This window comes from Pseudonaja textilis, chromosome 13 (genome assembly GCF_049901715.1).
Source record: "Pseudonaja textilis isolate UNSWEBS1 chromosome 13, rPseTex1.2, whole genome shotgun sequence".
In the NCBI taxonomy this organism is placed as follows: Eukaryota; Metazoa; Chordata; class Lepidosauria; order Squamata; family Elapidae; genus Pseudonaja; species Pseudonaja textilis.
The window spans coordinates 5,251,167-5,264,273 of record NC_142002.1 but is presented as its reverse complement, the minus strand read 5'-3'; the positions used below and the strand labels follow the sequence as shown (position 1 = coordinate 5,264,273).

Genomic DNA, 13,107 nt, shown 5'->3' with positions numbered 1-13,107 from the left:
TCATTGCACCTCGTACAACGAAATCAAACACCATCTTCAGTGCATATCATGACCATGACCATGAAAATAAACACAAACACACATGCTTCACCCTTCACACATTGAACCGGAAACCCCCGACACCACACCAACACTGCACTATACAGCAGAATTCAAAAGGGCTACTGCCCTGGGATAGAAACTGTTTTTCAGCCTATTTGTCCTTGTTTTTATTATTCTGTACCGTCTGCCAGGTGGTAATAGTTCAAAAAAAGGGTTCCCAGGATGAGATGGATCTTTGAGAATGTTTTGAACTTTCTTAAGGCAGCAGGAGGTCTAAAGCTCTTCCAAAGAGGGGAGAGGGCAACCAATGATATTCTGGGCAATGACATTAACCCTCTGGAGTGCTGTCCTATCTGCCACTGTGCAATTGGCAAACCATACAGAGGTGCAGTAAGTTAAGATACTCTCTATGGTGCAGCGGTAGAAGGTCACCAGCAGTTTTTCATTCAGTTTTTCATTCAGAGCTGAGAAGTCTCAGGTAGTATAATTTCTGCTGGGCCCTTTTGACCAGGGTTGCAATGTGAGCACCCCAGGTCAGGTTGTCTTTTATGGTAACACCCAGAAACTTAAAACTGGATACTTGCTCCCCTCAGTCTCCACTGATAAGCAAGGGCTGGATGTCTGATCTGTTCCTTCTATAATCCACTATAAGCTCCTTGGTCTTATTGGTGTTGAGGACCAAGTTATTGTCTCCACACCACGAAAGCTTCATCAGTTCTGGCAGGATTTTGGTGGGGATGGAAGAACCATGTTTCTTTGCAGTCCTCTGGTTGTTAGCACTCTCTCTGAGAACTATTGAGGCCACTTGGGGGTTTATCTGTGCCCTCAAGGCCCCCTGAATCAGAGAGCAAATGGGTGTGGAATCTTTTGGGGATTGCTGAAAGGACTGTGCTGTAGACAGGAGATAGATCAAACATTTATTGTCAATGCACAACATGTGTACAATGAGATTGAAAATAGAGTAGTATCATACTCTACTCTCTGTTGAGAGAGGGCTACTCAATTTAACATAGATGGCATCTTTTACCCCTCTTTCAAACCGATGGTCCTCTCCATCCAGAATGTGGACTTTTATTCTCAAGAGCTGGCTGTTCAGTCGCTTATTAATTAAGGAATGGGAACCGCCATGTCAAAATTAAAAAGATCAATCACGAAGTATTAAAAGCAAGGCTATATAGAGCAACATTCCTCAACCTTGTGAACTTTAAGATGGGTGGACTTCAATTGTCCAGTTAGCCACGCTGCCCTTGGAGCAAATTGGAGCATACTTTTGGAGTGTTGGGACATGCTGGCTGGGGAATTCTGGGAGATGAAGGTTAACACCCAGCTTAAAGTTCCCAAGGCTGAGAAAACCCCCTTTTTAGAGCAATGGCCAGCACTGAACAGATGTCTAAAATTCACCAGACTAACCAGGAAAAGGCAGAGGCCGGTGGAACCTTTGTTGCTCTTGTTGAACTCAATGGGAAGCAATTTGGTGTTCCCTAATTGTGGGCCAACGGTGCAAAAGGCCACTCCACGCTCCCTTCCAAAAGCAGAGAACCTGAAGTGGGTCGTTGAAACGGCTCTCGGTGGCCTGCTGCCAACTTAGAAATGGGGCAAGCTTCCTTTCTTTCTTTCCTTCCTTAATCCAATTAAATCATTGCCCGAGGCTGGTAACGATTGCACCGCTGCAGGCTGCCCAAAGCAAACCCCCCACACCCACTCACCCACTCCAGGCCAGTTCAAACGGAGCTTGGCAAGGGAAGCAGGCTCCTCCGGCAGCGGCCAATTCGGCAAGAGACAGCCAAAAGACAGGCCATTTCTGCCTTTGGCTGGCTCTTTTCTTCTCTTTTTCTCGGTGCCTCGTTGAAAGATATTCTTTAAAAACTGTTCCATAACTCAATTTCCCCCACCCCTCCTTTTTTTATTTTATTTTCTCTTTTCTCTGCTTTTTTCTTCTTTTTACAGATCTGCTCATTCAGGACTGCTGGAATGGCTCAGAGTTTACAAATAGAAAGAAAATGAGGCAATTCTCTTTTGGAGGCCCCCGGCCACTCGTTCCCAAATGACCTTCCCTTCTGCCTCTGCTCATTAGCTTCCCCAATGGAAGCCCTGCTAATTAAGGAGGGGTCTATTCACCGCCTGGGCTTCAAGGGAGCCAGCTCTTTTTCAGTTCCACAAAGCAGACTGCCAAGGGTATCGCTCTTGCTTTGACTATATTGCAGGCAGGATGGACGGGGCGAGGGGAGGGCGGGGTGGGGGGAGGATGTTTGGGGGTGGGTGGCTGGCCTCCAGCTCGTCTTCCCCACCAAAGGAAAAAAAAGAAAAGCACAAGATGGAATAGGAAGATAAAAAGGTCACAGCCGCATTTTACATCTGGAAGAGAAATCACATTGAAACAGCCCTTCTCTGCTGGCTCTCTGCAGCATGGAGGGAAGGTTTTGGTGGGCTGTGAAATAAGGCTGGCAGCCGCAGGAACCGAAGGACAAAGGGAGAAATGGCGGGGGGGACGGGGACTTTTGGGGAGGGAGATCAAAAATGGTCCGGAGGGTTAATTAAAAGGGTAAATCCCAAGGGTTTCCCCCCCCCCAGCCCCCCGCAAGGGATAAAATGTGTGTCCTGACATCAGGATGAAAATCGCGCCCCTTCGGTCCCTAAAGGTGCTTGCTTATTTTATTATTATTATTATTTATTTTATTTTATTTTATTTTATTTTATTTTATTTTATTTTATTTTATTTTATTATTTTATTTTATTTTATTTTATTATTATTTATTTTATTTTATTTTATTTTATTATTTTATTTTATTTTATTTTATTTATTTATTTTATTTTATTTATTTTATTATTTTATTATTTACTTTATTTTATTTTATTTCAACAAAGTGCAGAGAAGAGCAACTAGAATTTGTTTGTTTGTTTGTTTATTTACTTATTTATTTGGACAAAGCACAGAGAAGAGCAACTAGAATGTATGCATTTATTTATTTACTTATTTATTTACTTACTTACTTATTTATTCATTCAAACGGTAGAGAAGAGCAACTAGAATGATTAAAGTCCTGTTAGATTAAAACATAGGAAGAACGTTTGTAGGGTTTGGGTCTGGAGGTGTGAACTTAAATGGATTCCAGAAGATGGTGGAAGACAGGAAGGCCTGTGGGAACATTGTCCATGGGGTTGCCGTGGGTCAGACACAACTTTGCAACTAACAACAACAAAGTCTAGAGAAAAAAAGGACTAGCAGGGTCAAGATAGCAATATTCCAGTATTTGAGGGGCTGCCACAAAGAAGAGGGGGATCAACTTACATGTCAAAATCCCAGAAGGCGGGACAAGAAACAATGGATGGAAACTAACCAAGGAGAGAAGCAACCTGGAATTAAGGAGGAACTTCCTAACAGGGAGGACAATCCACCAGTGGAACAGCTTTGCCTTCCTTCAGAAGTTGTAGGTGCTTCATCACTGGAGGTTTTTTTAAAGAAAAGACTGGACATCCACCTATCTGAAATGGTCTAGGCAGGTCTCCTGCTTGAGCAGGGGGTTGGACTAGAAGACCTCCAAGATCCCTTCCAGCTTTATTCGGAATTGTTCCAAAAGGCAATTTTGGATGTGGCAAGAAAAGCCGTATAATGGAGCAAAACTCGGTTAACACATTTCTCACTCAGCAACGTACATTTTGAGCTCAGTTGTGATGGTTAAGTCAAGGACTATCTGTACGTTGCATGGATCTCTTCTCCCCATAAACAGACCGAAACAGATCAATCCGAAAATCAACAAATCTTTTTGATTCCCATTCAGCAAGTGACCCGTCCACCCTAGTAGAACACTCTTCCAGAAAGCTTACCTAATTGCCTCAGTTCGTGTTGCTTCACCTTCTTCTTCAGTTTTATGGGTCTGACATCCCAAAGTCGGTTCCCTGGGCCTTCCGAAGGGATCACCATGCTTGACTCCTCTGTGAGTATTTCCCGGTAATACAGCTTGTAGCCTGAAATCTGTCCGTGGTTGGGGGGAGGCTGCCAGCTGACCAACAGAGAGTCCATTTTGGATTGGACCATTAACTCAGCTGGGGCAAAGGGAACTAGGAAAAGGGGAGAGCAAAGTCATGAGACTATTGAGAGTTTTGTAGCGATAATTCAGTGCCAGAAAAATAAACACAGATAGCTGATGCTTCCTTTAACATCTTTATAAACATAAGTAGATTTTACAACCAGTTGAGATTTCTCCAAAGTGGAGCAAACTCAGACGGAAACGTGCTGCAAGTGCAGAGCAAAGCTCCAGTCTTCAGCAAGCAAGCAAGTTAGTTTCATCTTCAGCAGATCAGCAGGCAAGCAAGAGAGAAGCAATTTCATCTCAATAGACACTCTGAGCTCAACACATAGCTGCAGCGTTGCGGAGCTTAACTTATAGCCAAACCTAAGCTACTTTTAGTTTCAGTTTCCAGCCTAGGCTACTTCTAGTCTCAGTTTCCAAACTATCCCCATTGGCTGATTTAGTTGCTATGCCTATTCATTGGCTGACCTTGTTACCAAGCTCTATTCCAGTTCATGAATATACTGACAGAGACACTGCTGCCCAACTGACCAGGTTAGTGTCAGGATTCCGGCGATTGCCCTGTTTAAATCATGAGCCTCGAGCCAAGCTTCAAAAAAAATTCAAAACATTTCTTAAGAGTGACATGGTTGGCATTAACCTAAATGAAGCCAACTCTGGCATACATAATTAACCTATGACCCTATTTTCCCCTTCCCCCCTAGGTGCATCATAAATCAGATTCTCCAATGAAGCACATTCACGGGCTGGATGTCATCAATCACTTTCTCCAATAAAGGACTTTGCAGCCAGAAGATCCGGTAGCCTGGCTACAATCTTTGTAGATAAGGGTGGAATGTACTTCTGGAGTTAAACTGCCATAATGCTCCTTCAGATTCCTCCCCACCCCCCCACCTCGTTTATGGCAACTCGAAAACAGGCATGGGAATGTTTTATGAGTTGACAGTTTCAAATTCATCTGCATCCTCCATAACTTTTCATCATCCTTTCCTTCTCAAATTTGCCTCTAGCTATAAATCAATCTGAATTACAGTACAGTTCATTTAGTGACTGTTCAAAGTTATAACGGCCCTGAAGAAAAGGGAGTTACGACCATTTTTCACAGTTATGACCTTTGCAGCATCTCCATGGTCACGTGATCAAAATTCAGGTACTTGGCAGCTGATTTATATCTATGATGGTTGCAGGATCTCAAGGTCACGTGATTCCCCTTTGGTGATCATCTGGGAAGCACCATTGGTGGGATGCTGGATTTGCTTAACGACCGGGTTACTAACTTATCAACTTCAGTGATTCACCTAACAATGGTGGCAAGAACGGTAATAAAATGGGGCAAAACCCGCTTAACAAATGTTTCACTTAACAATTTTGGGCTCAGTTGTGATCGTAAGTCAAGGACTACCTGTAGACCACACTGGAGGCCTCCGTAGGGACCATCAATGGTGTCAAAATGGCAGATATGGTTGAGTAGTGTGTGATGAGCATTAAAAGGTGGCCTTTGATGACCTGGAACGTGCCTGTTTTGACATTGAAGATGACCTCTGTGGATGTCCTTGGAACCCACCAGCTGAATAAGCTGGTTTTTTCCTTCCGTTGCTTAAATTCTTTCCCCCTCTTCTACCAAAAACATTGTTCTCTTAACCGAGTCACTGATCTGGTCCAAATTGCTACCTTTGCTTCCAACCCTGCAGACATCTTGAGAGCCAGGTCCATCTCTTATTTCTGTTTATGCTGCTGGGTCAAACTTGGAAGGGTTCTGAGCTAAAACAAGAGACTGCTCACCATGGGTTTGGTTGTCCCGATCTGGAGTGCGGTGCTGAGTCCATTCTGATGGAGCTCCATAGCCCACACTGGTGCTTGCTGCGATCCGAACCTTGTAGATTTTGTTTGGCTGTAATCCGTAAAGCACCAGCTGGGTTTCATTTCCACTGAGCTCCGTTGACGAAATCAGGTCTGGGAAGGGAGAGAAAAAAGAGCCCAAGGATTATTTACGTAACAACAACCCCCAAAAAGGGCGTATCAAATAGATCGAACCTTGAATTCTTAAACTCCCACTTCATCTGTCTAAACCAGAGTTCCCCAGCCTGGTGGGGAGGAGGGGGGAAGAAGGAATGGTTTTGCGGGAGGGGCGGGCGTGTGCATGCGTGCAAGGACCTGTTGCTTGTGCGAGTGGGGCCATGAGCACCTATGACCCTTGCACAAATGGGGCCGTGTGCACGGATGCATTCAAGCGGCCCTGTTGAGCATAGGCCATGGTCCGATAGTGGGACATGATCCCATAAGTTGGGGACCCCTGGGCTAACCCACGCTCCATCTTAAGGCAAGGGATAGATTTATCACTAAAATACAACCTCAGACATAAAGAAGCTTCAAGTGAGGCACACCTGAATGTTGACATCCCAACACTCTGGAATCTACTCAGTCTTCAATCCCCAATCACCCTAATCGATTTCACTCAGAATAGAGCTGGAAGGGACCTTGAAAGTCATCTAGCCCAGTCCCCTGCTCAAACAGGAGACCCTATACCCAGTCTCTTCTTAAGAACCTCCAGTGATGAAGCACCCACAACTTCTGGTGTCAAGCTGTTCCACTGTCTTCGCTGTTAGGAAGTTTTTCCTTAATTCCAGGCTGCTTCTCTCCTTGATCAGTTTCCTTCTTGCCTTTTAGTACTTTTGGAAAATAAGTTGACCTCCTCTTTATTGAGGGGAGCTCCTCAAATACTGAAATACTGCTAGAAGGGATCCATCCTAGATAGAATCCATCCTACCTTAAACCAGTCTTCATGGATTTAGGGTGAAGACGGCAGCTATGATGGTGATACTGAAGCTACAAACGTATGAAATTTGCTCACACCGTTGTGATTGCCCCATTGACTTCTTTCATCCCATTGACTTTTTTTAAAATTGTGGACACCAGGAAGAAGGGGTTCCAGAGCATCATTTCTTAAACTTTCTTCTTCCCTTCCCACTTTTAAAAATTAGGTAGGATTCCATAATGTTGTTTCTAAGGGTTATACTCATAACTATTTATCACATTAAAACGCTGAATGACATAGAATGGCAAATAATTTTGATGCCACAGGCCCCTGAGGGGGATCTTGAGGTGTCTTGAGGAACCCCAAGGAAACAATTTCCCAGAGCAGGGGTCTCCAAACTACAACTTTAAGACTTGTGGCCTTCAGGAGAGTTGGCTGGGGAACTCTGGGAGTTGAAGTCCACGAGTCTTAAAGTTTCCAACGTTGGAGTGTTCTAGAGTGTCAGTAACCAACCGTTCCACATTATAAGGCCCTCAGACCTTCTCTTTCTCACCTTCCTTGAGAGAAACATACTCAATTTTGTACTTGATGATCTTTCCATTGCTCAGTTCTGAAGGGAGAGGCAGCCATGTTACCTTGATGTCAGTCGGAGTTGTACTGGACAGGGAAATCTCAGGGGCTCCACCAGGAACTGGAAACAAGCAATAAAAGAGATCACGTCACTTCAAAAGGACCATCTCAGGATTACAGCAGTTCTGCTTGAGATGATATATTTCAACTCGGAGGGCTTTGTCCATCCAGGGATACATTCCCTGGTTAGCCTAATTTCTCTGGGATATTAAAGAATTCTGGGTAGTTTCTTTGTCTGCATTAGTTAGATGACACAACTCTATCATGTCCGTTCCCCACATACGTTTCATTTTTGGAGAGGATAAAATACATTGCATTTATTTTCAGAGTCCACAATTAAGATGTGAAACTATTTTTCAAGAAAAAGGCGCTGAGTCCTAGAATTCCAACCAACTGGGACTATGTTCCTGATTTCTGATTATCTGTGTACAAAGAGATGTAATAATTACAGGAAATGCATACCTCACATATGTCCTCTTCTCACACACAAACATATCGAGGATTTCTAAGGCTAATTATGAACCGTACTATCAATTGTCTCTTTATTTGCCTTTTAACTTGTTCCGTGTCCAACTGTCGACTCTTAGACGCGTCTCAGATTTACAAAAATAATCTCCAAATTCATCTCATTTAGTTGGAAACCCAAATGGGAGCCAAACCATTCAAGTCACTTGACAAGCTCAACTCTAAAGGTGATGTAACACAGCAAAACTTCAGATGAGATGAGAAACGTTTTTAAAGGGGGAAAAAACCCCAAGAAAGTCCAGCTTTGGGCTATTGTCCTTGGAGATTCTCAGCCTTCCAGGTCATGGCTGTCCCAAAGGTGCTTTTCCAAAAGGCAACTGGACTTTCTTTGTTTTTCCTTGAAGACGTTTCGCTTCTTATCCAAGAAGCTTCTTTAGTTCTGACTGGATGGTGGAGGATGGAAGGTTTTACATTTCTTTCAGTCAATATCAATCTTTCCATCCTCCCGCCGTTTGGTCAAAACTGAAGAAGCTTCTTCAAGATAAAACAAAGTCCAGTTGCCTTATGGAAAAGCAAATTTGGGACTTTGGTTTTGAACGTTTATAAGCCGCCCCTAGTTGCCTGTGGCTGAGATGGGTGGCAAATAAAGTCTAATAAATAAATAATTTGCTCAATTTTTCCCAAGCACAAATCACCTAGCCCCATTTCAGCCTAGGTGGGGACTCCTGGAAACCTGCCACATCCTGACCAGGTAAATCCTGGATTATTGACACCTCCAGTTTCAGGTGACTCCTCTCCCCGCCCCCCCAGGGCAGATCTTCTCCGTTTCTACTCTACAAACCATCTTCCAGGGTCTGAACATTTATGGATGAGGAGGTCCGGCTAGCTCCAAGCTGGGAATAGGCCACCACGTAGAAGATATAGTTGGTGTTGGGTTCCAAGTCTTTCACTGAAAACTCAGTGGTGTCGTTATTCACTGCAAACTGATATTCCATGTTATCAGCACCTAGAGAAGGTACACAACACTGTCAGACAGGAAGAAAAAAAGAAGAAGAAGAAGAAAGTTTTGTTCTTTCTTTAAACGAGTTGCTTTTGTGAGACGCTTACAAAAAAGAGGGCTGCACAATTTTAATCCTGGGGGTTTCTTTGTTTTAATGGAAGGGAGTTAAAAATGTCAGGATGGTAGCCACTTCTCTGCAACTGAAGCCCCAATTATTTAAGAAGAGGTGTCATGTAGGGAAAAAATTGTTGGGCGTTCAGCTTGACTATCTAACTCTGGCCTTTGACCTTTTTTGAAATCCCATTCCTTCTGCAAAGGTCTCTAGGAGTTATGTTGAGAAAACCTTTTAAAGCTCTCCTGCTTAGAGAGGTCTCTCTGCCAGGAATGGAACAGGATTTGAATCTGTATTTCAGAAGAGGGGAGAAGCCAAGAAATCAGAAGTGTATTCAGCAGGTTCTGACCAGTTCTGGAGAACTGGTAGTGGAAATGTTGAGTAGTTCGGAGAATTGGCAAATACCGCCTCTGACTGGCCCCGCCAGCCCCATCTATTTTCCGCCTCCTGAGTCCCAGCTGATCAAAGGGTCTTCTTTGGTTGCCCTGCACAGGAGAACGGAGCTGGAAAGCAGGTTAGTGGGAACCGGTAGTAAAAAATGTTTAATCCCACCACCGAATTGAAAATGGATACAAGAGGCCACTGTGAAGCGAACTGCTTTGCTTTCCATGTTTTATCACCCTCGCACAAATCCTTCAAAAGATCCATAACTTCTCAGCCCTGTCCCTTACAAGCTGCTCCTTCTTTGATTAAAAGTTACTCTCTACTTGGGATGAATAAGTGCATTAAAAGTTGTTCACCACCAGCACCCAATCAATCCATTCAATTAACAATCAGCTAAGTGCTTGAAGTCCTGGGTCTTCTTCTGTGCTTAAACATTTATGGTTTCCAACCCACAGTAATGACTTTGAAGAGTACATTTCTAAGGCATCCTCCCTAGCGAAGAAGCTTAGTAAATACTGCGGAACTCATAAATACTGATTAAACGTCATCATTCAGAAGAGAGGAGATAAGGGGGCCTGGAGAATAACCTCGAAGCTGCATCGGCCTAAGCCAAAATATGGTCCAATGTTCAGTTTTCCCAATTGCCAACCAGATACAGCAAGTCCACAAGGTCAACTGATCTGAGAAGCTCATTCTGATAACAGAATAATAGAGTTGGAGGGGAAGACCTTGGAGGTCTTCTAGTCTAACCCCCTGCTGACACAGTTTGCTTGTATTGACTTTTTAATTGTAAACCTTCACTCTCCATTTCTCTCTCCAGTCTGGGGGGCTTGTAGCTCTTTTATATAACAGTTATCATTACGTAGAATATGGAAAAACAGAATTGGAAGGGATCTTGGAGGTCTTCTAGACCAGCCCTGTGCTATCCCAGACAGTCTATGGGATTTGGTTAGTTACTTAGGAATTATGAGCTGTCCCCTTAAGGGAATGCATCATGGTAAATGTAGTCAAAGGTGTCCTGGGAAATATAGTTCACGTCACGTGGCCACGTCTGTAATCCTGATTGGTCACTGAATTGACCCTCGAGGGGTTGGGGGAGGTTTCCTTCCATTCTTGCCTGGACTCATGGAGTGATAGCAGCTTGTCTACCACTACGAAATGGGTTAGGAGATAACCATCTTTCGCCTGCAAGACTGATATACAAAGGATTGGTCATTATAGAAGAACTACATCACAAATGTGAGTTAGGAAGATACCTGATGCACCAATAAATGTACAGCACTTTGTTATGGATATTTTGTGGAATTTATCTATCTGCATCTGCACAGCTACAAATCCACCTCTGTGCATGAGACAGTAAAAGCCCCCTGCTCAAGCAAGGAGACCCTACACCATTCCAAACAAATGGTTTTCCAATCTCTTTGGAAAACCTCCCAGGATGGAGCCCCCACAACTTCTGCAAGCCAGCAGAGGAGCCGCTAGTTAATTATTCTCACTGCCAAGATGTTTCTCCTTCGTTCTAGGTTAGCTCTCTCCTTGATTAGTTTCCATCTGTTCCTTCTTGTCAAACAAGGTTATTATACAAATCTAATCATCATCATCACCATCACCATCATCATATACCCCCATAATCCCTTGAGGGTTGGAGTCTGGGCAACTGAATGGAGCTGGCAGAGTGTTTACTGGCCGGATGCCCTTCCTGTTGCCAATGCAGAGGTTTTTTTTTTCCATCGAGTATATTCTCATTGTGCCCAGAAAGAGAAATATCTTGGCTTCTACTTAGCATCAAACTCTCAACCTCCTGATTGTGAGGCAAGAGCTCCCCCTCTAGGCCACTGCACCACTCCTATTAGACAAATCTAACGCTCCCCTAATTTCTTGCATTAGGGTTAGCCCAAAGAGCATATCTTTAGGATACCAGAAACGCACCCAAGGCTTTTTGGTAATGAAGAGAGAATCCAATAATCTGCTCACTGTTGAACTCCGGCCGTTCCCAGGATACCAAGACCGTGGTGCTGGAGAGAGAACTTGCCGATACCTTCTTTGGAGCGCTGGGAAGGCCTTCCCGCACGATCACCTCCAGCCTGGCCGTAGCACAGGCCATGCCGAGGTGATTTTCAGCCACGCACTGGTAGTAGCCAGCGTCCTGCAAGCCGATCTGGTTGATGACGAGGGTACCGCTGCCCTGGATTTTAACCCGTCCTTTAGACAGGAGCAGCTTTCCGTTCCTCGTCCAGTGTATGGTGGGCAACGGCTCTCCTTCTGCTTTGCAGACAAACCTAGCGGTGCTGGCCCTGGTGCGAGAAATGGTTTCAGGTGCCTGGGAGATTGTAGGAGGAGCTAAGAGATCGAAGAAAGAAAGAAAAAAGACACCAAATGAGCATGATGGTTGATTGGAAAGTCTTCTCTTTTTTTAAAGTGTTTTTAAACAGGACAACCTGGTCTATTCAAATATGGGACGGAGCCTACTGTTCCATATTTGTGTAGACCAGGTTGCCCTGATAGGAAACATTTAATCTCTTTCCCCGGTATAGCCGACAAAGCCAGGAGAGCCCATGGCTTAGAGCAGGCTTGTCCAACCCGTGGCCCACGGGCCGCATGCGGCCCAGGTTGGCTCGTAATGCAGCCCAGTGCCCACCCCAACCTTTGTGCAAGAGGACGAGGCAGTGAGGAGGAGAGGCAGGCTCGCGAGGTGGGGTGAGGCGAGCGCCATGCCAAGCAGCAACAGAAAAGGCGGGCGCCGTCAGAGCACTCCTCGTGCTGAGGCAGCTGCAGCCCAAGAGTCCTGCTTCGCCACCTCCTGCTGTTGCCACCGCTGCTGCCGCCGGAGCTGTTGTAGCGGCTTCTGCCCCGCCACTGCTGCTGCTGCACCGAGCCTCCCGGTCCTCGCCTTCCAGTCCTGCTGCATCCAGCTGGGCCATTTGCAGGAGGAGAGGTAGGCGCAAGGCACGCGAGCTTTCTTTTCCCCCCCCCCCCTCGCGTTCCTTTCTCCCTGGTTGACTATTTTTTATGATATCTTATGAAAAAAATGTTTTCTATGGTTTTTTGGGATGATCAGGTATTGTTACTGTTATTTTATTTTATGTGCGGCCCAAACCAAATTTTCATCTTCTAATGTGGCCCAGGGAAGGTGAAAGGTTGGACAAGCCTGGCTTAGAGGTTAATACATCAAGCAGCAGGGATAGGATTCTACCGGTTCAGACCGGTTCAGGTGACCCGGATGTTACATTTGCACCTGGTTCACCAAACCGGTATTTAAACCAACCGGCTGGCCCCACCCACCCTGCCCCTCCCCTCCTAGGAGTCTCCATGTGGCCCATTTTCGATGCCTGTAAGTGCAGGGCCCACATGGAGGCTCTGGGAGGCTGAAAAATGCACCTTCTGGAAGTCTGGAAACGGGCCTGTTTACAGCTTCCGGAGGGCCTCCAGAGCCCGGGAGAGGCCATTTTCGCCCTCCCAGAGGCCCGAGGGAAGCCAGGCCCTTGGGAAGGTGAAAAACAGCCTTCACGGAAGTTTTGATGGACCACCTGCCCACCAGGGTCACGTCTACCCAGCAACTGGGCAGCGAACCCCACCCCTGGTAAGCAGCCCAGGTTCAAATCCCAGAAGGGTATGGCTAGCTGAAGAGAGCTAAATAGCTTGAAATAAATCTATTATATTACTAGTCCCCCCTTTATTTCTTTGTCGG

At 45.2% G+C, this 13,107-nt stretch overlaps 1 protein-coding gene across 5 annotated transcripts in view; it reads right to left on the bottom strand.

Annotated features, from left to right (window-relative positions):
- The window catches only part of IGDCC4 (immunoglobulin superfamily DCC subclass member 4), a 79,628-nt gene that overhangs the window by 17,072 nt on the left and 49,449 nt on the right, over nt 1-13,107 (bottom strand). For all 5 annotated transcript variants that reach the window (XM_087941293.1, XM_087941295.1, XM_087941292.1 and 2 more), the window contains exons 8-12: nt 11,349-11,759; nt 8,765-8,929; nt 7,382-7,519; nt 5,856-6,026; nt 3,868-4,101 (exon numbers count right to left, since the gene is read on the bottom strand). In XM_087941293.1, the coding sequence (XP_087797419.1) occupies nt 3,868-4,101; nt 5,856-6,026; nt 7,382-7,519; nt 8,765-8,929; nt 11,349-11,759 (1,119 nt within the window). The remainder of the gene's footprint in view (nt 1-3,867; nt 4,102-5,855; nt 6,027-7,381; nt 7,520-8,764; nt 8,930-11,348; nt 11,760-13,107) is intronic.